The sequence below is a fragment of the Mus caroli genome, unplaced genomic scaffold (assembly GCF_978045245.1).
Source record: "Mus caroli unplaced genomic scaffold, Mus_caroli_1 scaffold_4, whole genome shotgun sequence".
Taxonomy (NCBI): Eukaryota; Metazoa; Chordata; class Mammalia; order Rodentia; family Muridae; genus Mus; species Mus caroli.
The window spans coordinates 114,329,734-114,356,194 of record NW_028227259.1 but is presented as its reverse complement, the minus strand read 5'-3'; the positions used below and the strand labels follow the sequence as shown (position 1 = coordinate 114,356,194).

At 42.6% G+C, this 26,461-nt stretch overlaps 1 protein-coding gene across 2 annotated transcripts; it reads right to left on the bottom strand.

Moving 5' to 3' along the window:
• Positions 1–1,009: 1,009 nt before the first annotated feature.
• Ankle2 (ankyrin repeat and LEM domain containing 2) lies at positions 1,010–26,150 on the bottom strand. 2 transcript variants are annotated; one of them, XM_021163181.3, is made up of 13 exons: positions 25,588–26,150; positions 21,820–22,293; positions 20,184–20,390; positions 18,824–19,020; positions 18,540–18,728; positions 16,184–16,306; positions 13,127–13,193; positions 8,204–8,376; positions 6,918–7,024; positions 6,230–6,420; positions 4,643–5,273; positions 3,763–3,894; positions 1,010–3,343 (listed from the first exon to the last, which is right to left on the bottom strand). In XM_021163181.3, exons 1-13 carry the CDS (start codon positions 25,772–25,774, stop codon positions 3,124–3,126), a joined length of 2,898 nt encoding a protein of 965 aa, XP_021018840.1. In that variant the 5' UTR covers positions 25,775–26,150; the 3' UTR covers positions 1,010–3,123. The 2 variants fall into 2 exon arrangements, with proteins under 2 accessions (XP_021018840.1, XP_021018841.1); XM_021163182.3 differs by having other exon boundaries at positions 18,824–19,017.
• Between the last annotated feature and the right edge of the window lie 311 nt (positions 26,151–26,461).

The window sequence follows — 26,461 nt, the reverse complement described above, 5'->3', positions numbered from 1 at the left end:
TATTAGGGAGGGATCTGGCCAGTGTGTCATTTATTTGTTTATTTTGGATTTTCGAGACAGGGTTTCTCTGTGTAGCCCTGGCTGTCCTGGAACTCACTCTGTAGACCAGGCTGGCCTCGAAATCAGAAATCCGCCTGCCTCTGCCTCCCAAGTGCTGGGATTAAAGGTGTGCGCCACTACCGCCCGGCAACCCAGTGTGTCATAGAGGCCCAATGACACTGTGATTAAAAATGTTTTTGTGGTGCTGGATATTGAAACCAAATTCCTTGGTTTAAGACAAATGTATAAAGACTTCTGAAACACTGGTAACAATACTGGTAAGGCTTGTCAAAACAAAGGTTACCAATAATCTGGGGGGATCTGAATCAAGGTGGTAAGAATGGCATGCCACTAAGTGGGACTAATTCTTCTTGACTATTGTATTTTACTTCATCCCAGTGTTTTTTTTTTTTTTTTTTTTTTTCTGGTTTTTCCAGACAGGGTTTCTCTGTATAGCCCTGGCTGTCCTGGAACTCACTTTGTAGACCAGACTGGCCTCGAACTCAGAAATTGCCTGCCTCTGCCTCCTGAGTGCTGGGATTAAAGGCATGCACCACCATGCCTGGCTCCAATGTTTTTCTATTAGACAAATGAGAAATACTAATAAAAACTTTAAGCCCCAACTCAGGAAGACAAAATCCTAGCCCTTCATTCCCTCGAAAAGCAGTGAAGATCAACTATTCAGTAGCATCTGGGGTGGGTTCCTCCCATGGTGCTGCAAGCGCTTACTTTCCACATTGTATCCTGCTCTTCTCTAGAAATGAGGTTGGGTGGGTGGTGGTAGTGAGTGTCTCTGTTACAAGTTCATTCATACTATGCCACTTCAGGACGGATGCCTTTCACAGCCCTGTCACACATTAAAAGAAGTCTTACACTGCCACATAATCAAATGCTATTAACCCCAGCAAGTAAACTCGTCCAGTTCCAGGCCATTGGGGCAACATAGTAAGATATCTCTCAGACATCAATGTGATACTCAATGTGCTTTTTAATGAAAATATTGCTTACAGTTTTACTAAGAAGGGGATTCTGTCCAGATAACAAATTAAGGAATTGTTTCCTACCCAACACTTTGAGAAAGATCAAGTAAACAATGTTTATGACATAGAATCAACAGGTGTTACTAACAGGTATAAACCCTTCTTACTAGTGGGAAAATAGTCCAAAGGAGGCTTAGGGTTTAAAATGGGCTAGCAAGATGGCTCAGCGGTAAAACTCAATTCCAGTGACCTGAGTTGGATTCCTGAGACCTACATGGTTTGAGAACTGACTCCCAAAAGTTGTCTTAAGTAAATATCATTAAGAAAGAAGAGTTTTTAAAAAAATAGGGCAAAACTAGTACTTCGGTTTTTGAGTATGGAAAAAACAACAAAAATAACCCCACAGGACAATAAGACTTTAGAGAAAACAAAATCATAGCTGAATATAGTGTGTGGGTTTTGGTTTCTTTTGAGAACAAAGATTCCCTTTGGGATTGTTTCCAGGTCACTTGATTGGCTGTCTTGTACTTAGAGCTCAGCTGCTTACAAGGGGAACAAAACAAACTGAATCCAAAGTCCAAAATCTCAATTCTGGTATTTCTTACCACATTAAAATAAGCTTTAAAAAAGTTAAAAAAAAAAAAAAAAAAAAAGACCTTAACATTTGAGCTCAGAATTACTTTATTATCATTTTGGTGGGTTTTTGTTTTAAATTTGAGACAAGATCTCTGTGTAGTTCTGGCTGTTTTGGAACTCACTATGTAGACCAGGCTGGCCTCAAATTCAGAGAACCCCCTGCTTCTGCCTAATGAGTGCTGGGCTTAAAGGCTTGCCTGGTCAACATTTTTATAAACAAAAGAGAATCTAACACCCATTTAGCACTCCGTGATCTCAAAATGACTCAAAAAAGGCACTGAAATTGGCAAAATCAGTGGTATAGTTCTGTACTGGGGTTAAGCACTGCAAGTGTCGCCAGAACACTACTGGCTTTGTGCAAGCAACTGTGACAGACAGCTGAGACCCAGCTTCAGCAAGGTGGTTTTATCTTGGAGCCTTAGGGTGTGCGGTGCCACTCAGTACACATCTCTTGGGATAGCCAAAAGTCAACACCGCAAGCCACTGAAATGAACTCAGATCTCAAGTGCTAAACTCTAGCATAAAGCTCTTTAATTTCTAAAATACAGGATACATCTGTCATGTAATCATGCTCAGTGAAATCTCAGGCTAAATTTTAAGACTTGGGAATAATTTCTTATTTTTTTTTAAAGATGTATATGTAAGTATGCTGTATCTGTTTTCAGACACCCCAAAAGACGGCATCAGATCTTATTATGGATGGTTGTGAGTCACCATGTGGTTGCTGGGAATTGAACTCAGGACCATTGGAAGAGCAGTCGGTGCTCTTAACCGCTGAGCCATGTCTCCAGCCTGGGAACAACTTCTAGATTACTTACTACACTGACAAGTACTGAGAAATAGTTTTGTTTTAGTTATTGCTGGTGAGTTTTCTATGATGATTACTGGCATGATTCTCGATGGCTTTAACCCCCCACCCCAACTTCTGGCAGTGTTTTGAGCATTGTTACTGAAGTCTGAGTCAGGGCACATCTGCTTTTCTGCCACTTGCTTTCTCTCGGTTGGAATAACTAGGGTGAAATGACAAACACATAGTTTTGCCATTGCATATCAAAAAGCTGCCCCACCCCAAGAGACAACACATAATTGATCTGTTTCAGAAACAGTGGGTGTGCGCGCGTGCTGCAGAGTTGCTGCTAACAAACCCAATTAGCAACACCTCACTTGTCTATGCCTTTGCATCTTTGTTCCATTTCAAAATTAGAAGTTTCCACCTGAAAAGTCTGAATCATTATTACGGCTACACTTTCAAACAATTAGTATCTGAGTTTGCTTTCATTAACTTCTTCCAAAATATCAGATATTCAAATTATACTCAGAACATTGTATTTTCTAAAACACCAGGTACCCTCAAAGTGAGGATTAAGTTATTCAGGATACATTCTTTCATGGAATTTTTACCAATAAACATTGCTCTTTTACAAACAAAGAAGTAAATGAATCCCAGGAGTAAGCATACTGGCTGGCTCTACAGAGCAGCAAGTCGGGCCACGTGTGCCACTCTTTGGAAGTGTCTCCCATGTGCTGGACTGTAGCGTCCAGGGCTGTGCAGGCCAGAAGAGGAGGAGGCGTGGCCAGGCTTACTGGGGCTGCCTCCAGCTGGACTGCATCGTCCTGAGCAGCTATGAGAGCAGTCGAGATCCACCAGCTCAGTTGTGAACTTCCCTTTGAGTGCAGGACTTGGCCAACTGTGGAAACCAAAAAGATTTGTTACCACAGAGAGGCACACTACAGAGTAGAGATTTAAGAACCAAAAAGATTTGTTACCACAGAGAGGCACACTACAGAGTAGAGATTTAAGAATAGGCACGCCAATTGTCTTACAGGGAGGAGATACCTACATCTCAGATGTGGAGACTACACACAACACCCATATTCCAGCTATACATTCTGGACACTGCCTCCCCCGATGCCATTTGCCAGAAGCAAGCCTGGCCTACTTTCCCACTCTCTGGACATCCATCCGCCTTTGTGACCACATCTACATGGACACACAGGCCAGGCTTGTACTGGGGAGCTCCCCAGGTTAGCTTTGTTACTATGAGAAAGCCACCCGTGTATGACAACCCTGTCAGTCTCTGCACTCTGACGCTGCGATTACTAGTACCTCTGTCTGTCTGAGGGCGAGTAGCACATGACAGTGCTTTTCCATCTGTGGATTGCTGGGTACAGACCAGGGTCAATATTCGCACACTCAAGAGCTGCTAAAACATCTCGATCTAGTTTTGATGGTTCCTCTCTAGAATGCAGAACAGAAGAAATGTAAGAAAAAGCAGAAACATTGTCGGGGGAAAGGCTTTTAAGTTATAGTATTTGTAGCTCAAGAACCAATCTGGAGGGGCTAAAGAAATGGTTCAGCAGCAAAGGCGTACTGGTCTTACAAAGGACTGGAGTTTGGCTTCTAGTATCCATGTTGGGAGGCTTACAAGCACAAAATACATGAAAAACAAAAACAAAACAAACCCCAATAACAACAACCAAAACCCCACCAATCTGGGCCGAGCATATAAACTACTAAACTAGCCTAAAAGCAGGTGGGTGGGTGGAGCTGGTATGCAAGGCCAGGGCTGCTCAAGGTAAATGCTGTAGGGAAAGGTAAAGACCTCTTTAAGATACTAGTTGGGGGCTGGTGAGATGGCTCAGTGGGTAAGAGCACCCGACTGCTCTTCCGAAGGTCTGGAGTTCAAATCCCAGCAACCACATGGTGGCTCACAACCATCCGTAAGGAGATCTGACTCCCTCTTCTGGAGTGTCTGAAGACAGCTACAGTGTACTTACATGTAATAAATAAATAAATAAATAAATAAATAAATCTTTAAAAAAAAAAGATACTAGTTGGGTCTTCCATTTTGAGGCTTAACATAGGGTAGATGAAATTATTTCGTTGGTACTCCCTTATTGACAATGGATTAGCACAGTCCAGATAGAAGACCCCCAAGGATATTAAAAAACTACACACTCATTACAGTGCTACATCTTTAACTTACCCAGACAGGAAGAGCCTCTTGGTGGAATCTTCCGTGGCAGATGAATCGAGTCTACGTTCCAGACCAGCCTGAACTCCAAGTTGGGGGCTCTTAGGGCCCAAAGACATTTCAGCCATTGCCTCTGACACCTCACTGTTGGTCCTGACTTGCTTATTTTCAAGTCTTGCTATTGCAGGAGGAGATGCCAGCAAGTCACTTTCTACTACACCCTTTCTTGAATTAAGTATCTCATCCTCTAGTTTCCTATTTTTATTTGGTGTCTCAAAGCTATCTCCTAGGCTTTGCAAATTCAGTTTATTGAACTCTTGAGTCAAAACAGAAACAGGTGGTGGAAGGGCCTCCTCTCCATTGGTGGCCTCTAGTCCCCTTCCATCTGCAGTCCTGTTGTTCAGAGGGTGACAAAACCCATTTCTGCTGTTATCTGGGTAAGTTCCAACTGAGGATTCTCCAGGGTTGACCTTCTGTCCCAAGGGAAGGGAACCACTTTTAGAGTTTTGGAACTTATCAGTTGTGGGCTGACTCTGACTTGAAACTGTATTTTGCTGGTTTTTAATTTCTTCCAAGCTACTGTCATCATCCCCATCTAGAAATGCTCCCACGGAGATGGAGTTGCTGTACTTCTTTCCACTGCCTGTAAGGACAAAAAAACTCAGCTCAGTGTGCAGGACGAAACTGTAAAGGAAAGCCGGGCGCATACCTTTAATCCCAGCACTTGGGAGGCAGAGGCCGGCGGATTTCTGAGTTTGAGGCCAGCCTGGTCTACAAAGTGAGTTCCAGGACAGCCAGGGCTACACAGAGAAACCCTGACTCAAAAAAACAAAAAAAAAGACAACCCCCTCCTCCCCCCCGTGTATGTATGTATGTGTGTGTGTACATATATATATATATATATATGAATATGATTTTCCTTCCTTTAAAGAATATTTTTCTTTAGGTGTATAACATTAAAAACTTTAATATCCCCTCCTACCCTCTGGTGCTGGAAACTGACCCTCTGGCTTTGCTCATGGTAAGCACGTGTTCTGCCAGAGGCACACACAGACTAATGTCACCGAGGTTCTTTAGGGTGTTGGTGAATGATGACCTGTTTTATGTTTTATACTCAGGGTAACCGTTTCCAGGGTAACCGTTAACTTGCTTTGTACCAAGACATGCTATTCCCAGTGACCTAATTCAAAACGCAGTGCCCAGTATTCTGAAACTTATGCTCCTTATTCTTTTTCTGACATTACACAAGATATTCACATATAAAGCATATCTACGTCAGGAAAAGAAGCCAGAAGCACCAGATTCCTTGCAAGGATGCCACATTTTTCATGTAGTACACACACACACACACGTTGCTTGCTGTGATTCTGAACTTTTACATACGATCCCATACATATAACATGATGCATATACCTGCAGAAGCGTACAAGTGCTCCAGACCCATAGAGCTGCCTGTGATTCCTTGCTTTTGTTTGCTTGTTTGTTTTAACACAACTGTATGCATAATTTCTGATATCAGTTTGAGGAACCATCTGAGTTTTTACAGTAAAAACATATTAAAAAAGAAAAGAGAAGCCCACAGACCCTGCACCTACTTACCAAAATCTGAGGTTCTGTCCTGAAGGCAGCCTTCATTTTCTCGTACTTCTTGTTGAGCCTTTTTGCTTAACTCCTTCTGGATAAGGTATTCTTCTAGTCTTTGCAAGCCTTCCTGGGAAGACAGATCAACAAAACATCCCAGAAATTCCCAGTATTCAACCCAGGGATACCCCAGCTCATGAGCTAGCTCCCTGTAAGAAATAAAACACAACAGTTGAGAAAACAGGAAAAGAAAAACCAAACCAAACCAAACCAAACCAAAACCCAACTACACAGAAAATAGCACATAATCTCTGAAGGGCCACTGTTTTGGGAATTTTACTTTGCCCTAATTTGGGGCGTTCTCTCATGTTCCCCCAGTGGTTAGACCCTGCATGTCCTTTGAGGAGTTACTCTGACATAGCAAGTGACTCTTACTCATGGAAGAAGAGCTGTGTGCCATCATAACTTCACAGCAAAAATAAAAATCACACACAAATCCTCCTCATGTGTGTCCTTACTTTGGTTAAGTACATAAATTTTAGAGGTCTGTAGCAGGTTCAAACTGGGCACATACTTTTGAAAAAGGGCTCTAATTCCTTCTGGGAAATGTTAAATTTCAGTATTCATAATTAATATTTTTTTAATCATTTATCCACAACCACACAGCACACTTTGCTCAGCTTGGCAGCCATGGCCCTATGAATACCTTCCAACTCTCTCAACGCCTCGTTCTGGGTCAGACTTCCTGATGCTGTGGAAGAAGCCTGCTTTCTTTCGAGGTGGAGTTTTCCAGAGCTTTCGAAAATCTTCTGCCTGGAAGAAAAAGTGCTTCATGCAGCTCACATGAGACTTAGAACCACCAACACCACAGGCTTAACGGCTTTCTCCCACCTACAGATTGTGTAGCCATTTCTACATAGAGCCGAGAGAGAGCACGACCTCATGGGGTCTGGGAGAGGTAGGGTCGGTTGTATGACTTTTTCTTTATAACTCCAGGAAAAGGGATACAAAGGAGAGCTGCCTTTCTGTCCGGCCAAATGTTGAGGTGGCCTAGGACATCAGGCATTGTCTATCTGCCACCTCACTAGTTTATATCCCCTTCCCCTTACATATCAAAGGAAAGCTGACATCTCTCTCTCATGTATAATCCTTCTGGAATTTTTTTGCAAATTATTTAGGAAGTTGTTTTGTGACAAGATCTTACTATGTGTATAACCCAGGCTTATTTTCAAGTTGTGATAGGTACGCCTGCCTCAACCTCCCAAGAAGCTGGAATTACAGCATGTGCCACCATGACAAGCTTATTTAGAAAGTTTTAAATAAAACACCAGTGAGATATTTCATTGGAGAAAGCTGTAAGTCTGGCATAAAAGCACATAGACCCATCAATTCCATCATTTGTAAGTAGAGCTCAACTAAACAGGTGTATGTATGACAGGAACACAGGAACATGGGCAAGGGGTAAGAGTTTCCTGTGTAGGAAGCTCAGTCTGGAATTTGATTTGCAAATGTGGAGCTCCCTAACTTGCAATGGATTGGTAAAGAACAGAAGGAACTTGGCCATGAAAACACTAATATGCTGAGAGGCCTAGGCTTCCAATACATCTTCCCTGGCCACATAACAAAACAAACACCACAAGGACTCATTAATACTTCATTAGAGCCAGGCAGTGGTGGCGCACGCCTTTAATCCCAGCACTTGGGAGGCAGAGGCAGGCAGATTTCTGAGTTCGAGGCCAGCTTGGTCTACATAGTGAGTTCCAGGACAGCCAGGGCTACACAGAGAAACCCTGTCTCAAAAACAAACAAACAAACAAACAAACAAAAAAATCCAACCAACCAAAACCAAAAAAACTTCATTAGAGGTGATCTCAGATAAAGATGACCTTAGGCTTCCATGAGCTGGCCTCCATGATCAAAATAAAGCAACAGATTGGAGCATCGAACCCTAAAATATAGTTAGCTAGGACAGTTCTTTTCCTGGCCACTCACTTTGGATGGACTCAGAGGCCCCACGAAAGCTCTCAGTGTCATCACAGGATCTCTGGGGCTGCTTCTACAGTGGGCAGTAGTATTAGAGGCTTCAGCTTTCTGGTCTGAGGACCACAGCTCCCCAATGACAGGAGAAGTGTCTTCTGCTCTCAGGAGTGGCACATAGTAGTGACCTGAATAGGAGATAAATGTCAGCCACCAGCTTCTACTTACTTTCATCTAAGTCAGGGTCTAGGGGAACATCAAGGAAAACAGTTTGACAGAAAGGACCAGGCTTGGGGTCTGAGACCAATTTGTATCAGTGACTACTAAGTGAGTCTCTTTACTATTCTCTACTAAAGCAGGGTTCTGTTTATTTGTTTTTGTTTTCTGAGCCCTGAATGCATAATGGAGACAGTGACACACCTGGCAAGGCTTTGAGGTTAAAATTAAGATGATACTTATGGTATTCTTCAATACATGAGCTGCCAAGAGTAGATGTAAGAAGATTAACTGAGCAAACAGGTCAGTTCAGTGCAGTCCTATCCCACACGAACAACCAAACAAACCCACCCCATACTGCTTCTGCTCAGTCTGCAGCTTCCTGCTTTGTTCAATGGCTTATCAGGGTTATTTCACCAAAACTCAAATCTAGAGGGCATCATGGAATTTTTCCTTAATTTGTCACTACTTCTAGGCAATTCTACTTTATGGTAAAACTTCTGAAGCCAAACTACCTTTTCTTTTTCCTAGTCCCCATCATCTCTGTAAAACACACACACACATACACTTTTCAACTCTTCTCTTTATATCCATTGAACACACCATCGAATTCCTGTCCAGAAATATACTGAGTATAAACAAAACAAAAAACTTTTAAAAAAGTAAATAAAAAGGAATGAGAAGAGGCAAGCAGACACCCAAGGAAGCTATAAGTCTTGAGCCATGAGTGTGACTAGGACAGAGAAAGAGCTTAGTACAAGGCGGTCACACTTCCTTCTTCCCTGACTCCATTTCTCATTCTTGTAGAAGAGGTGTGCTAGAATATCAGCTTGTCATGCTGCTCACAATTTCCTGGGAATTTTTTTTTTTTTTAAAGATTTATTTTATTTATTATATGTAAGTACACTGTAGCTGTCTTCAGAAGAGGGCGCCAGATCTCGTTGTGGATGGTTGTGAGCCACCATGTGGTTGCTGGGATTTGAACTCTGGACCTTTGGAAGAGCAGTCGGGTGCTCTTACCCACTGAGCCATCTCACCAGCCCCGGAATTTTTTATTCCAAGTGCTTATAATAGCTTTTATATCTTTCTTTCTCTACTTAAAAGAGTGTTAACATAGAGCCTACCTTAAAAAACACAGCATTAAAATATATCTTTAACATTTACTACTTGTGTAGAGTGCACATGAGGCCACAGGTGTGATACCGAGCATTACATAAGACTGAGTATGGTGGCTTATACCTACCTCCCAGTTCTTGGGAGGACAAGAGAAGAGGGTCAGAAATCAAGGTCATCCCGAGTTTAGTGAGTTTGAGACCATCTTGGGCTACACGAGATTCTATAAAATCAAATACAAAACCAAACAAAAAAACCAAAGGGGGTGATGGAGGTTGAGCTCAGCCCAAAACTTTGCTGCTTGGGAAGGGTACTAGGATTTGGTCCCTCTAATTCTAACTGCCTACTTAGTGAAGTAGTCCAGCTGCACAGAATCCAACACCCTCTTCTACTCTCTGTGGGCACCATGTATGCACTTGATGTACACACATAGACACACACAAAACACGCATGCATATAATAAAAGTAATTTTTAAAAATAGGGAAATGGTTGGGCATAGTGGTATATGCCTTTAATACAAGCTCTCTGGAGGCAAAGCCAGGCTAATATCTGTGAGTTTAAGACCAGCTTGGTCTACAGAATGAGTTCCTGGGCAGCCAAGAATATAGTGTGACCCTGCCTCAAAACAAACCAATCAACCAGGGAAATGTATTTAACATTTCAATATCTGAGATTGTGACTGATATCACATACCTATGAGATTATCATAAATGACAGATTTCCATTCCCTTTGCATTTCATGGATTTTGAAATGGCTGTTTTTTGGGAAAGTATACAAAAAAACCCATGTATAACTTAGCTATTCATAAAATATGGCTTACCTTTCTTTTGAATATTCAAGTCCTTTAAAAATTTGGAGTGTGTGTATGAGTATGTGTGTGCACATGCTGAGGATGGGACCTAGGGCTTCGTATATTAAAATGTTCCAGAAATATACTTTACCCTTGCACGATGTTAAAGCTTATATATAAAGGGCTGTGAGGTAGATCAAAGGTAGAGGTGTCCAGCATGCTTCAGGACCTGAGTTCAATCGCCAGCACTTTGAAATACTGCATCAACAAAACTGGATTCAAGGCTTCAGTGGTCTTGTGTCTAGCTTTTTTATCCTATTCATTTCCTTAAAATGTTGTGTGTTAAGACGGGCATGGTGGTGCATGCCTTTAGTCCTAGCACTTGGGAGGCAGAGGCAGGTGGATTTCTGAGTTCGAGGCCAGCCTGGTCTACAAAGTGAGTTCCAGGACAGCCAGGACTATACAGAGAAACCCTGACTCGAAAAACAAAACAAAACAAAACAAAACAACAACAAAAATGCTGTGTGTTGGGGGGGCTAGAGAGACATCTCCAGGGTTAAGAACACTGACTGCTCTTCCAGAGGACCTGGGTTTAATCCCCTGCACCCACATGGCAACTCACAACTGTCTGTAACCCCAAGATCAGACACCTCCCACGGACAGACATGCAGGGAAAACACCAATGTGCATAGAAATAAATAAATAGATAGATAGATAGTCGTGTGTTCTCTCTATTTACACAAGTTTGGGTATTGTTTGGATGACTGGGCATGCAGCAGTGTAGTCACTGCAGCACGATCCCTGGAGCATTAAGCCTAGAGGGTGAAAACTGCTGAGAAACACTGAAGCTCTCGCCTGGGTTTTATGACCCTCAGCAAGAAACAGGGAAGGTATACAAAATTCCACAAGGCTGAGTAACAAAAAGGAACATGGATGCAGAAGTACCATGATAATCCCAGAAAAAAAATCTAGGTAACCAGATTTTAGCAGTGATCAAATTATATGATTACAAATAAGAAAAGTCCCACCACAAACTGTAACTAATTACATTTTAAGGTATTTCTGGCAGTTTAGTTTAATTGTGTTCTGTAGCACAACTAGAGTCTCCAACAAATGACAGCTAGCCCAAGAGACATCTGTCACCTCTACCATACACTGGGATTCATGACTGCATAGGCAGAAAGGACTGGAAGAGATTAGAGTACAATTAAAAATCCAGATAATCTTAGATCGGGAGTGTGTGGTGGTTTGAATATGCTTAACCCAGGCAGTGGCACTATTAGGAGGTGTGGCCTTGTTGGAGGAAGTGTGTCACTCTAGAGCTGGGCTTTGAGACCCCCCTTCTAACTGCCTGAAAACAGTCTTCTGTTTGCCTCAACAAATCAGTCTTCTGTTTGTAGTAGAACTCTAAGCTCCTCTTCTAGCGCCATGCCTCATAGATGCTGCCATGCTTCCAAATGGACTGAACCTCAGAATCTGTAAGCCAGCCCTAATTAAATGTTTTCCTTTATAAAAGATGCCTTGGTCATGGTGTATCTCTTTACAGCAATGGGAACCCTAACTAAGACAGTTAGTACCCAATTATACAAAATGTCAGATATACAGGCTACAGGGACTCTGACTTGAGAAAATACCTAGAGACACTGTGCCAAGCCATGACCATGGCTAAATACCTAAGAAAGAAAAGAAGGCCAGAAAACTTCAATTTAACTTGGTCAGCAGAAACAACAAACTGGGTGCATGGGTAGAAACAAAGAGAAAAGCATCAACACATCTGAGATGCACTGAAAACAACACAGTAGGACAGTCCCTCCTGAAACTAACTACCCACAGACCAAAAGCACAGAAGCCACAATTAGGAGCTCCTGACCAGAAGAAAAGGAGAGAAGTGTAACAGGTCTCCAAACCTCAGCATAATTCATGGAAGTACTTACTATTCAGGCCATAAAACTTACCACATTGACAGCACCACCTGCCAAAATGAAAGCAATGAGCAATCCATCCAAGTCCATAGTTCTTGGATGGTCTATAAATGGACTAACCTTGCTTTTTGTCTTCTTTAGTTCCTTCCATTTCTGGCAAACTGTACTTGCTAACTGAAATATGTTGACCAAAGATATGGATTTTGTGCTTAAAAAGGTCACTCAGAGAAAGACTCATGGATATACCGGGATCCTGAACACCTAATGAAGTCACTGGCTAGCTAATACTATCTATTAGCTTAAACCTATGTCCAAGCAATTTTCTCTATAATGAATACCAGAGATGAAAAGAGAGAGGGACTGAGGGGAAAGAAGGGAAAAGAAAGTGTAGGAGAGAATGAGGAAGTGAAGAAAGAAATGGCAAGGGGAGAGAAAATTAATATGAATGAATATCATACCTCTACAATCCAATAATGGTCCTGACTGGATCCTAGGTTTGAAAGGTTAAGCTGAGCTAGACAGCCTCATAGGGGCAGAAGTGGGAGACACACTCAAAATACAACCTCTCTGAAATAAGCTGGAAAACAAAAGCCAAATATCTAAACAAGGAGCTTTGGGCTTCAGCCCTCCCTAGTGAGAAATGATCAGAGAAACCTGCTTCAGAGATGGAGTGAGTCCCTGAGCAGCAATCAAGTAAAAGAGAGTCTAAAATCAGAACAAGAACAGGTAGTATGAGTATGAAGTCAGGCAAGGAGGTGTAGCATCTAAGAAAAACAATGAATAATTTCAAAAGGCTCTGAGAACATTCATAGCACTATTTTTTCAGAACTTGGAAAAGCAGATCAATCTTTGCTGTATTTCCCAGGTCCACTCATAAACTGAGTGCATAACTCACCCATTAAGTATTCTCTAATCCTTTCTTTCAGTGCTAGAGATTTGTTTTGGCTTCTTTCACAAATTACCTATTTAAACAAAACAGACAAAGTAAGCATTCTATTACTATATTACATCTCCTAACAAATAAATGTTTTCTTAACCTTAAGTCTAGTAAAATAGGATAGTATCTTTAAAATTCGTATTTATGTGTATGGGTACATGTTGTATATATGTGTGCTTAAGTGCAGATACCCCAAAGGTCAGAAGAAGGTGTTGGCTCCCCCGGAGCTGGAGTCGCAGGCAGTGAGTCATACAACCTGGGGGCAGGGGACACAGCTCCAGTCTCCTGCAAGAGCAGGAAGTGTTCTTTTTTGTTTTGTTTTGTTTTGTTTGTTTTTTCAGGACAGGGTTTCTCTGTGTAGTCCTGGCTGTCCTCAGATTCAGAGGTGCGCCTGCTTCTGTCTCCTGAGTGCTGGGATGAAAGGTGTGTGGCACCTCCCCAGCAAGGGTTCCTAACCACTGAGCTTGTCTCTCCAGCCCTAGCATTATCTTTAATGAAAAAATTCACAAACCTCACACTCTGAAAACCTGTGCTAGAGGGCTTGAGATGATGACTCATTGGTTAAGAGCACTGGATGGTCTTTCAGAGGACTTGGGTTCAATTTCTAGCATTGACACACATGGCATTTTACAACTGTCTGCAATTCCAGTTTCAGGGAATCTGAGACCCTTTCCTAGCCTCCACAGGCACAAGTCATGCATGTAATGCAGACATATATGGAGGCAAAATGACACCCACATAAAAATAAGTAAACAAACAAACAAACAAACAAACAAAAAAACCCTGTGGTCAATAGCACAGCCTATTCTATAAGATCACTCACTGAAAATACTTATTGGAACAGGACAAGAATGCAGACTCTAGAGGCTGAAGAGATGGCTTAGTGGTTAAGAGCACTGTAGTGGCTATTCCTGGTTGTCAACTTGACTATATTTGGAATGAACTACAATCCAGAATTGGAAGGCTCACCAGTGACCCTTATCTGGAGGCTTGGAGATCCTTATCTGGATCTTGGTATGGAGATCTTGAGCCATAGTGGCTATGGATTCCAGAAGATTAAATCTCCGAGTTTAAGGAGATTTAATCTGGGCTACACCTTTCATCTGGGATTAAAGGTGTGGTGGAACACACCTTTAATCTGGGCTACACCTTCTGCTGGAGACAATATAAGGACATTGGAAGAAGGGAGTCTAGCTCTTGCTCCTTCGCCTGCTTGCCGTGTGAGACTGAGTAACTGCTAGATCCTTGGACTTCCATTCACAGCTGCGACTGAACCATTGTTGGGAATTGGGCTGCCGACTGTAAGTCATCAATAAATTCTTTTACTATATAGAGACTACCCATAAGTTCTGTGACTCTAGAGAACCCTGACTAATACAAGCACCAACTGCTCTTCCAGAGGTCCTGAGTTCAAATCCCAGCAACCACATGGTGGCTCACGACCATCTGTAGTGAGATCCGATGCCCCCTTCTGGTATGTCTGAAAACAGTTACAGTGTACTCAGATACATTAAATAAATCATATTTTTTAAAAAGAAAGAAAGCAGACTCTAGCAATATGGTAAATTTTATCTATTTCTTCACACAACTTTAGTTTCCCATTTTGTGGAAGGGAAAAAAAAATCTTAAAAGCATATCAGGGAGCTAGGAAGATGGCTCAGCAGTTAAGAACACTGGCTGTTCTTCCACAGGACCTGGGTTCAATTCCCAGCACCCACATGGCAGCTTACAACTGTAACTCCATCTCCATGAGATCTGACCCCTGCACACAGACAAACTGCATCATACAAACTTGTGGGTAGTATGAAACATGAACACGCTACAGTTCCTCATCTGAGGGAGCTTTATAGTCTGAAAGTATACCCTCTCTATACAAATGTTTGCCTTTGGGTATCTGAGCTCAAACAGCACTACTATCTCATATAGAACACAGCTCTATCTTTGCAGCTACTAGAATCAACTTTCTGAGCTTCTGTGAAAATTAAATCACAACAGTAATAATATGTTAGAAACAACAGAAAAGCAATTACTTTCAAATAAAATCAAAAAAACAACAAAATTCCTGTAAGTTACCACTTTGTGAAGCAAACTAAAATTGTTCTCTCAGTTCTAGAAGGCTTATTTAGCATATTTGAGACACTAGGTGCTATGCCCAACATTGTATATATGACACACAACAGTCATATATATAATTTTAGGCTGGTTATCAAAAATCATTTTATAAAAATATAGATAAAACTATACCTCTCTGTAGTAGAATTTTATTGTTTTCTTTTTTCTTCCTTCCTCCATTCCTGAATACCAAGGCCTTGTGTATGTTAGGGAAGTTTTCTACCAACTGGGGTATGTTGATGTTACTAAATGTTGTAATAGCTAAAGAAGGGGCCTGACCCTAGGGAAGACACTCCTATTGAAGAATGTCCTTTAGGTTTCATTTCTGAAAGTAGCAGATCTAGGTCAGCTAGCAGCATATAATGCCTGCTCCTTAAATTAGCACTTTGGTTCTTATTATCCCAGGTCTGTCTTTAGGTCACAGGCGCAGTATCATGTTTCATCCTACTGATAAGGAACACAAAAAGGTTTGCTTCACTGGCATAGTGTATGTATGTGGGCTGGCTCCCCATCTATCTTACAGCAATCAGCTGCTTCACACATTATTGCCATCACTACCACCACTATAGCCATCAAGACCACTGCTCCCATGGCTACCCAGAGCCATCATAATGATCACCACCTGCTTTCTCTCTGAGATTGGTTGGCCCATGTGTTCAGAAGGAAGATGCTAAGAATGAGTTGTTCAGAACAGCTGATGGCTAGTTTCAGGAAAGTAAAAGCAGCAAGACGACGTTAGCGCCTTCTCTCCTGGCTCCACAAACACCACACTAGCAGTCTGCATCCTAGATGTGCCCCACAAGGCACACAAGGCACACACAACTCAGGCACAGCCACAGAATGCATATGCATGTGTTTGAATTTCTAACACAAGGCAGTAAATACCATTAAAATGTTACTTACTTCTTCAGGTGTTTTACCATATTTATTCTTTCGGTTTTTCACAATCAAAGGGTGTGAAGAAAGCACATTGACTACATCCACATTTCCAAATTTACAAGCAAAATGCAGTGGTGTGTCAAAGCCCTAGGAAAGGTGGACAAGAAGCACAATTGCTTACTCAAATTATTAACATGAAACAGTGAAAGTAGGTGTTTACTTAAAACAGTGGTTCTCAGCCTTCCCAAGCCTGCAACCCTTTAACACCATACATGTTGTGGTGACGACCAACCCCCATAAAATTATTTTCGTTGCTACTTCCTAACTATAATTTTGCTGCTGTTATGAATCATAATGTAAATACCTGTGAAAGGGTCATTTTACCTCCAAAGGAGTTGCGACTCACAGGCTGAGAACCAACGATGCTTCCTTCCTCTCCTCTCAGCCCCACCCTTTCCCTTCCCCTCCCCCCCTCCTATGCCCAGACCTCCTATGGATATCAACCCGCCTTGTCATATCAAATTGTAGTAGGAATGGATGCATCTTCTGAGGCTAGACAAGGCCGTCCAGTTAGGGGAAAGGGATCCAAAGTCAGAGACAAGCAGCTGCTGATAGAGGTGCCATGAAGAGCAAGCTGTACATCCATGGCCTAGGTCTATCCATGCAAGCTCTCTTGTTGGAAGAGAACCACTGATTTGAAACCAAACCAGCAGGCTCTTTTACCAAGCCTGACAACCTGAGTTCAATCCCTGGATGGAAAAAGAGATCTATGTTCTGTGACATCTACACCCGCTCGCTCCCCAGCACACACACTCAATAAATAAATACATAATAAAAAGCATGTTTTGAGGCAGAGTTTCACTATGTAGCCTTAGCTAGCTTGGAACTCCCTATGGAGACCACGGTGGCCTTAAACTCAGATCCTTCCTGCCTCTTCCACCTAAGTGCTGGAATTAAAAGTATGTGCAACCATATCTGGAAATTTTTTAAAAAATTAACAAAAAGTAAAAAAGCCTCAGACCTTTGTGGTAACACTTGTCAAGTGAAGGCAGAGGGGTCAGGAATTGAAGGTCATTCTTAGCTACATAGTAAGTTTGAGGCCAGCTTGGATCTCAAAGGCTGGCGAGACTGCTCAGTGGTTAAGAGCACTGGCTGCTCTTCCAGAGGTCCCAGGTTCAATTCCTAACACTCACATGGGAATCTGCTAACCTAGGCCTAGGTCTGGAAGCTTCTAACCTCTATTCTGGCTCAAAATACCCCTCTACATGAACTGATTCAATCTACCCTAACCCCTGCCTTTCTCCAATTGCTCTGCTTTACCTCAAACTAACTCTAACCATTTGTTCTAATCTGCTGGCTCCTTCTGTCATCACCTGTGTCTAGCTTGTTCTCTCTTCAACCTGTCTGTAAAAATCACCTGGTTAAATAGCTTCTTCTTCTCTGTCTTTTGCACTACTCCTTTTTTAAAAAAGATTTATTTATTATTATACATAAGTACACTGTAGCTGACTTCAGATGCACCAGAAGTGAGTATCAGATCTCATTACGGGTGGTTGTGAGCCACCATGTGATTGTAATGAGATCTGATGCCCTCTTCTGGTTTGTCTAAAGACAGCTACAGTGTACTTACGTATAATAAATAAATAAATCTTTAAAAAAAAAAATTCCTGTCTCAAACCCTTATTTAGAGAAATTGCTCAGTGGCTAAGAAGTCCTTAGCCACTGCTCTTCCAGAGGTCCTGAGTTCAATTCCCAACAACCACATGATGGCTCACAACTGTCAGTGATGAGATCTGACGCCCTCTTCTGGTGTGTCTGAAAACAGTTAGAGTGCACTCATATAACAATTAAAAAAAAAAAAAGTTGTTGTGGTCACACTGTCTCTTCACAGCAATGGAAGTTTAAGACAGAGCAGCTGCCTAGAAAAGGGTTAGACTAACTGAGGCGCCTGGAAAGAACACTCTCTAGTCTGCTAAGCTGTCTGCAGGCTGTGTCGTGTGTTCCAGGTTCCCAGTTCATTGTAAACTGTCACCCATGCTAGCTTGGGTGGGCCCTGGTGATGCAAGTGTCTTTGAGTCACTTCTGCTCCTGTAAGTGACCCCTCACCCATTTTCCTGTAAGTAACACCAGGTTGGGCTCTGGTGGTATCTGTACTTTGGTCGGTCATGAGTTCCCCATATGGAGTTCCCAATGTGTATGCTGTGTCTCCCCAAGATCTGTTTTGTTATGTAACACCCTCACAAACATCTTTCTCAGTCCATGAGTGTGCTTGTCTTCCTAGTATTCTGTAAGCCTTGCATGTTGACGTAGCACAGAAAAAGAAGTACTCTCACAGATCAGGACTCAAGCCTTTATCCGACAGACTAACGAGGGTACTTACCACTTTGTCAGGAGTATTAAGATACAGGTCGACAATGTAGAGGATGCGCTTCTGAAGCATGTCCATGTTGTCATCTGGGTACATCAGACGCATAAACTCAGGGTTCTCCAGCGTCTCTAATGTCAGCTGGCACACAGAAGCCTGGTTCTCTTTGGCAGCAACATGCATGACATTGTACCTACATCCTTCCTGAAAGGAGACCACATGTTGAGCTTCATATTTGTTAAAACACCGTCACTGGTCAGGGATAAAGTGACCAGGAGTGGTGTTAGAAGCATACTTACTTGTACAATGGTTGGGTTGTCCCCAGAACCAATTAGATATCGAGGATTACTCCAGATAAGATCAGAAAAGGTGTGTTCCTCCCCGTTTTCGACAGCTTTCCGCAGCTTGGCCGTGAGGTCCTGGGTACGGGGGTTTTTGTAACTGTTTGCTCGTTCTTTGTTTACTGTTTCTGATTCAGCCAGACATAAGCCATCTGCTGTCAAGAGACAAACATTTTCTTCTTACATAGTCTACTGTGGTGAAGGCTGCAGCCTCCCTTCAGAGGATGAGCAGCTCTTGGGAATGACAGGTAGGAAGTGACATGATACAGAGCACACTACAGCACTAATGCAGAGCCAAGTCCAATCAGATGGCTGAAGACTAAGAGAAAGACATCATTTTGTGAACTTTTTTTTGAGAAGGTTTCAAACTTACAGAGATCTACGTACATGTGCTTCCTGAGTGCTGGCATTAAGGGCATGCACAACCATGTCTGGCCATTTAGTGTACTTTGAAGATGTCAAGATATAACCTACAATCTATATTCTATAATAATATAATCTATATTATTAACGTAACATATACTAATATAATATAATAATATAATCTGTGTCCTATAACCTATATTATTCGGGGGGTTGAGATAGGAGGATTGCAAGTTCAAGGCCAGCGTGGATTAACATGATTTGAGACTTGTCTCAAAAAACCCAACTGTAATACACCCTTAGAGAGAGAGTGTTCCACATACAGCTTCTAAAGGTTTCATCAAAACCTGAAAGCTTTGTAGAACAATTTCCTGCGGGGCACTTTCCCAAGCTGAAAGAGAGAAACCTGAGGAAGGAAGAGTAGAAGGAACAGACAGGCTCTCAACACAAGGTCAGAGGTCCACCTCAAACAACGGAAGGGACTTCCCTACAAAGGATGTGAACCAAAGTCAAGCCTCTCCAAATAGGCCTCTGGTTTTGAGTCACACAGAGGGCATAATCAGATTTCTAGCTTCTATAGGGAGACTGATTCTTGCACATCCTAGAAAAAGGTGTCCCTTCAGGTGGAATTATAGATTGTCAGCATCAAAGTACCCATAACTCACACTATAGCCCCAAGAAAATGCAAGTGTTCCCTCTGCTGCTTCTGTGGTCCACATGCCAACACTTGGCTCATCAGCTTCAGGGTCTACTAGCACCAGCTCTACCCACCCTTATGCCTTCAGACCTTCCCAGGGCAGCCCCCAGCCCCTTTCTTTTTGGTTGTTCCATTGAAGAACACTTCAGCTCGATACCACTTCCTTTATCTCATTGATGAAGAAATTGAGGCACCTGCCATAGAGAGGTAACTGACAGTCATGAATGCCAAGGTAAGAAAGAGGTAGAGAATCCTTACCTTTCAGCCCATCACTGCCACCGAGGGACACTGCCTTCACAGGAGACAGTAAGGGCGTAGTTTTGCTGGGAGAAGGTAAATAATCACATATCCCTCTAGCAAATTTCTCAGCATCTTCTCTTGTTGGAAAAGCTTTAAACCGGGACCCTTTGATCAACTTGGCAGCTTGCAAAGCTTCCTTTTTATCTTCGTAAACATGGATCCTCTCTGGGCATCAAAGTACCAAGGGAAAATTAAGAGCTGAATAGGTGGAGCCATGCATTAACTGTACCCAGAGTTCAGCAGTCAATTTACATTTGTTAACAAGTCTCTTGCTTTCCCTCTCTCATGTTCACAGTTCAGATTTTCAATCTTTTATAAAAATATTTTTTAGGATAAAAAAGTGTATAAGTTGTTTTTTATAACAACTGCATATAATGTGTGTGTGAGTACCCTTGGAGGCCTAAAGAGAATCAGACCCCTTGGAGCTGGAGTTATATGTAGGTTATGAACCATCTAACATGTGAGCTGGGATATGCAAGAAGATTATCAAATGCTCTTAATCACTGAGCCACCACTCTGCCCACTTCCCATTTTTTATCTTAAAGAGATCCTTGGCTATCTAAAAATTCACATGAATATACTTGACAATGTATGTTTGTATGTATATAAGCAAGCAATGATACCATATATACCTATGTGTTAATTTCATATTCAAAGGTACAATAACTTACAAAATGTGATAAACTCATGAGAAATGATAAAAAGTAAATAACTTACTAAAATTTAATTTTAAGTGGATTAAAGATATAATATAAATAAAAAAATTCAAACTTAAATGTAAAATTGTTGGATCAGACACATGGCTTATTCCTACGATCTCAACAGTCATAAGTCATAAGGGTTGAGATTTGAAGCCCACCCTAGGCCGTACAGAAAGATCCAGGCCTAAGCACACGTTATAATCCTGACTAAAATAAAATTACAAGTTTCTTCTTCCTTTTTTTTAAGAGACGAAATTTCTACATGCTAGCATCTACCCAAGTGTTGGGGTAATAGTTATGTGCCACCACACCAGGTTTATATGTCTCTGGGGATTAAATGCAGGGTGCCATGCATGCTTGGCAAATCCTCTACCCACTAAAATAGATTTCTAGCCCAAAATGTACAATTCCTTGTACAGGATTACAGCTGCACGACTGGCACATTTACATTTATTACTGGTACATGCTGCTACAGTATTAACCTAAAAGCTGCTCAGGCTGTAATGAACTTAAGAGGGAGAAGGAAGATGACTCATCAGCAGTTACTAACAAATGGAAGTGAGCCAATCATTGCCGGTCACATCTATCTGATAGAATCCATTTTCCTAGTAATTAAAAAATAGCATTCCTAGCCGGGCGTGGTGACACACGCCTTTAATCCCAGCACTTGGGAGGCAGAGGCAGGCGGATTTCTGAGTTTGAGGCCAGCCTGGTCTACAAAGTGAGTTCCAGGTCAGTCAAAAAAAAAAAAAAAACCAAAACAAAAAAACCAAAAAATAGTTTTCCTTACAGTTAAGAATCAGAGGGTAACAAATTTGAATAATAAAATTAATCTTGGGTGATAAGATTATAGTTTCCCAGTTTGGGTAAGGAGACACTACACAGCACGTTACCATGTCTCACAGGGCCATCCTCATATACTGGACACACTCCATAGTACACAAGTGGCTCCTTAGGAGCTGTCACTCCAGCCTTGTGGTTGTCATTCCTGGTAGAGGCACTGGAGGGTATTGGGTGGACACTGGATGTTACCGCTTCCTCTTCTGGAGGGTTCAAGCCCACACTGTAACCAAAATCTCTGTCTTCAGAAAAAGAGGCCTGCTGAGTTTGTTTCCCGTCCACAGATGGAGGGGTTCTTGAGGCGCCCTGGACAAATGTCATGGCAGTAACCTCGCTGGGCTTGGGAAGAGAAGAGGTCAGCAATCCACCTTGTTCCAGTAAGGCCTGAGCTAATTTTTTCTCAAAAATAAATCTTGTTGTTGATGTAATGGGTCCACATTTAAGTCCAGCTTTCATAACTTCTTTTCTAAGATCATCTGGATTCAAGAGTTTCAGTCGAGCCATCATGGCATCCATTGTCACTTCACCTAAATTCAAGAAAGCAAACATCCACGTGAACCCAGGAATGGAGCTCAGCAGCTCAGTAGTTAAGCACAAGCTTAAGAGTGCTCAGTTTCCTCACAGGATCCTACTTCAGATACAATCTGTATTCTTATTCTAAAGCTATGCTTTTAACTTCAGTTGTTCAAAGAAGGTTTTGTCCCTGCAACTTAACACATAAACAGGACTTCATACATCACTAACTTCAACCTTAGGATAATTATTGAAACCCGAAGCCCCAGTTTCCTTACCTACAAAATGGAAATGATAATAGGTCCATCTTGAGTTATAATGAGACACAGATAAAATACCCATAAGTGTCTGCTACAGCTATTCAACTGTTGAGGAACACAGGCTTATCAATCCTCAGAATGAGTAATAGCACACTGGAAAGTTAATTAAAATTAAAAACAAACAACAGCAAGAACAAAACTCTCTTAGACATTCAAGGGCAGCCACCTCTGACACAAGAGGCCACAGCTGCTCTCCAAAATGCCTCTACTAAAAAACAGGTGAGGGCAATAGCTCACCAAATGCATTGGAACGTGAAGTATTAGCACAAACTTTGTATTCTTAGAAAGATGGATAGATTGATAGAGACATGAGAAGTTGAATTAGGTCTGCAGATTAGACAACAGTGTTTTGCCACCGTTAATTTCTTTGCCATACTTGTGGTGTGATTATGTAGTACAGAAAATGTAGAGAATCTAAGTCAATAGTATATAGAATTCTTTTACCTTTCTATTTTGAAATATTTTGTAGACTCAAGAAATTATAAACTCTGTAATTAGCCAATCATCAGTTTTCCCTAAAGGTTGACACTTTTTATAATGATAGCATATCATCAAAAACAGGAAAATGACTTCATATAACAATTCAGGCCGGAGTGGTGGCGCACGCCTTTAATCCCAGCACTTGGGAGGCAGAGGCAGGCAGATTTCTGAGTTCGAGGCCAGCCTGGTCTACAAAGTGAGCTCCAGGACAGCCAGAGCTATAAAGAGAAACCCTGTCTCGAAAAACCAAAAAAAAACAAACAAACAAACAAACAAACAAACAAAAAAAACCAATTCAGTGAGCAGACGTAGATTTGCTAATTCATGTAGGTTCTATTCTTTTTTGAGTCTCAATTATAGCAGCATACCACATCCATCCACCTATCCACGTACCCATCCATCCATCCATCCATCCATCCACCCACCCACCCATCTACCTACCCACCCACCCAGCTCTCCTGGGTGAGACAATACATTTTCACAGCCAACATACTGCCTATTTTGCAATCCTAGCCCACAAGGCAGGATCACAAGCTTAAGGCCAGCCTAAGGTACATAGCAAGAACATTAAACAAGTAAGAGTTTTATTTCTCTAGAACAAAAGCTTATGGGTACAGGGCAGGCTTAACTTCCTTGAGACACTGCTAGACTATAGTTTCCAGAGGGACTATACCATTAACAGACACACCAGCAATGTGGGAGAGCCATCTTCTCAGCATCTGCAGACTTTTGAGACATCAGGATTTTTAAATCTTCAATCTAATAGATACATGCATTGATACTCACTTTAGGTTGAACCCCTTTTCCTTGACCAGCTGGTAGAGTATCTTAGTACATGAGTTGAACTGTTCTGTATTGTTTTTATAAACCTTTATACACCTAAACTGACTTCAAAATGAAAAACTAAAAATTGAAAAGACTCTTTCAGTGAAACAAGATGCTGCAAACAGTGGTCCTGGCTCTCTCTCTACCCTGTTAGCCACATGCACTGGGTGATTTTCACTGTGACCTGCTCTTTAGATTTTCGTACAGTGTTCACCGAGTAAATGGGCTAGTGCACACTATACTTATTAAAGTTGCCCTGACTGCTTTGTGCTTTCCTGAAACTGCACCTACAAGTGTATATGTGTGTGTATTTCCAAGTCGAAGACTAGTCTCTTTCGGTGCCACTTCCTTTTTTAACACTCAAATGTTTGTTTTACATCCTGACCAAACTTTGCCCTCCCTCTCCTCTCAGTTCCTCTAAACCCCCATCAACCAGCCCTTGCACATCAAGTTGCAATAAGACCATGCTATTTTCTTAGGGGGTCAAGAGAATGTAAAACCCAAAAGACAAGTGTTGGCCCTGTTGTCACAACACAAATATTTCATTTCTCCACAGCCATGTAAAAATAACCAGCACGACCCTGACCTTCCTGTTCCCATTTCTTTTTTTTTTTTTTTTTTTTTTTTTTTTTGTTTTGTTTTTCGAGACAGGGTTTCTCTGTGTAGCCCTGGCTGTCCTGGAGCTCACTTTGTAGACCAGGCTGGCCTCGAACTCAGAAATCCGCCTGCCTCTGCCTCCCAAGTGCTGGGATTAAAGGCGTGCGCCACCACGCCCGGCTCCTGTTCCCATTTCTTAAGCCACAAACAAACAAAAAACAAAACCCAAAACAAAAACACGAAAACAAAACCCCCAAGAAACCAACGACTGCTAAGAAAGGGTTGATATGAATGTCAGTGGTAGAAGACTTGTCAAGATGTGCCACGCCTTGAGTTTTATACCCAGCCCTAAGTAATTAAAAAAATGAAATTGTGTTTAAGTTCATAGTAGCAAATGGAGTCTCAGTTACCCGTAAGATCTTTTAGGGTTGGGTTATCTCTAAAGTTCTAAAGTTGAGTTAATGGATTAAAATGTCATTTTCCTTCTAGAAGAATTACTTTTCATCTTCCACTAAGAACTAGATTTAGGAGAAAGTGAGCGTTAGTGAAAAGTGGCTTCTTAGGAACACATACCTCGGGCTGGTGAAAGAGCACACCGACTGCTCTTCCGAAGGTCCTGAGTTCAAATCTCACAACCACATGGTAGCTCACAACAAGAGACCTGACGCCCTCTTCTGGTGCGTCTGAAGACAGCTACAGTGTACTTATTTATAATAATAAATAAGTCTTTGGGCGGGGGCCGACCGGAGTGAGCAAGTGGGGTTGACCCGAGCGAGCAGAGGTCCTAAATTCAATTCCCAACAACCAGATGAAGGCTCACAACTATCTGCACAGCTACAGTGTATACTCATAGGCATAAAATAAGTAAATCTTAAAAATAAATTTAAAAAACTCTAAAGAAATCTTAAAAAACAAAACACATACCTCGTAAACATGGGATTATAGTTTAGAGAGGTGGAGAGAAGAAAAGTGCTAACTGGGCTGTGGGTTCTCATCAAGAGTTTCCAAAATATCCGCGACAGGGTCCTACCGTATCCAGGGGGCGGGGAGAGTGAGGTTTTCCTCCCACGACTGACGCTGCCTTACCTGGCTCAGCGGCCACCGCTTCAGACGCGCTGGGCGGAGAAGAGAGCGTCCCGCAACGGTTCAGGTCCCGCGGCCGCTTCTCTAGCCGGCGGACCAGCCAGCGCACGGCGATGAGCAGCACCGAGGCGCCCAGGAGCTCCCAGGCCAGGGCCGCCCACTCCACCACAGCCAGCCGCTGCCACAGCATCGCCACCGCCGGCGCCGAGGCCTTGAGCGCGGCCGCCGCAGATGCAGCCTGTGCCGCTCCCGCCTCCGGCCCTCAGAAGACCGCTCGTTTCGCCGCCGGAGCCGCGACTGCCCCCAGGCCGCCTCCTCCGCCCGGCCGTGGTTAGACCAGGCGGGCTGCGCGCGCAGTGCGGAGGGTCCCGTTTCCCAACGATCAGGCTAGAACGCGGCCCGGAACGCAGCCTCAGGCGGCTCCGGAGGCAGCCCGGGGTCCTGATTAACGCGAGCGCAGCCCGGCAGTGGCGCGGGCAGCATGTCAGGGTCCTGAGTCGGACTCGGCGCGCTGCCTGGCGCGACTCGCTCTTCGGGTGCGCCGCCCCAAGTTGTTTCTTCGCCGCTGGAGAGCGAGAGCCGGCTCCTGGGTCACCCAGACTGTGTGCCATCCGGAAGCCAGCAGAGCTGGGGCCATAGTGCTTGACTGACAGGGGCTGAGGATGAATACGGCGGCCAGAAAGCCTAGCTCTGCCTCCTGTTGTTAATGGAGATTTTCTCTGGAATACAGGCAGAATGCCGATACCATGCTGACGGATAACGCGAAAGCCTACCTAGCACTGGGATTAAAGATGTGAGCCACCATGCCAGGCTGCTGATTATAATTTTTGAAGTCCTTTTCTAATCTTTTTTTTTTTTTTTTTTTTTGAGTCTTAAC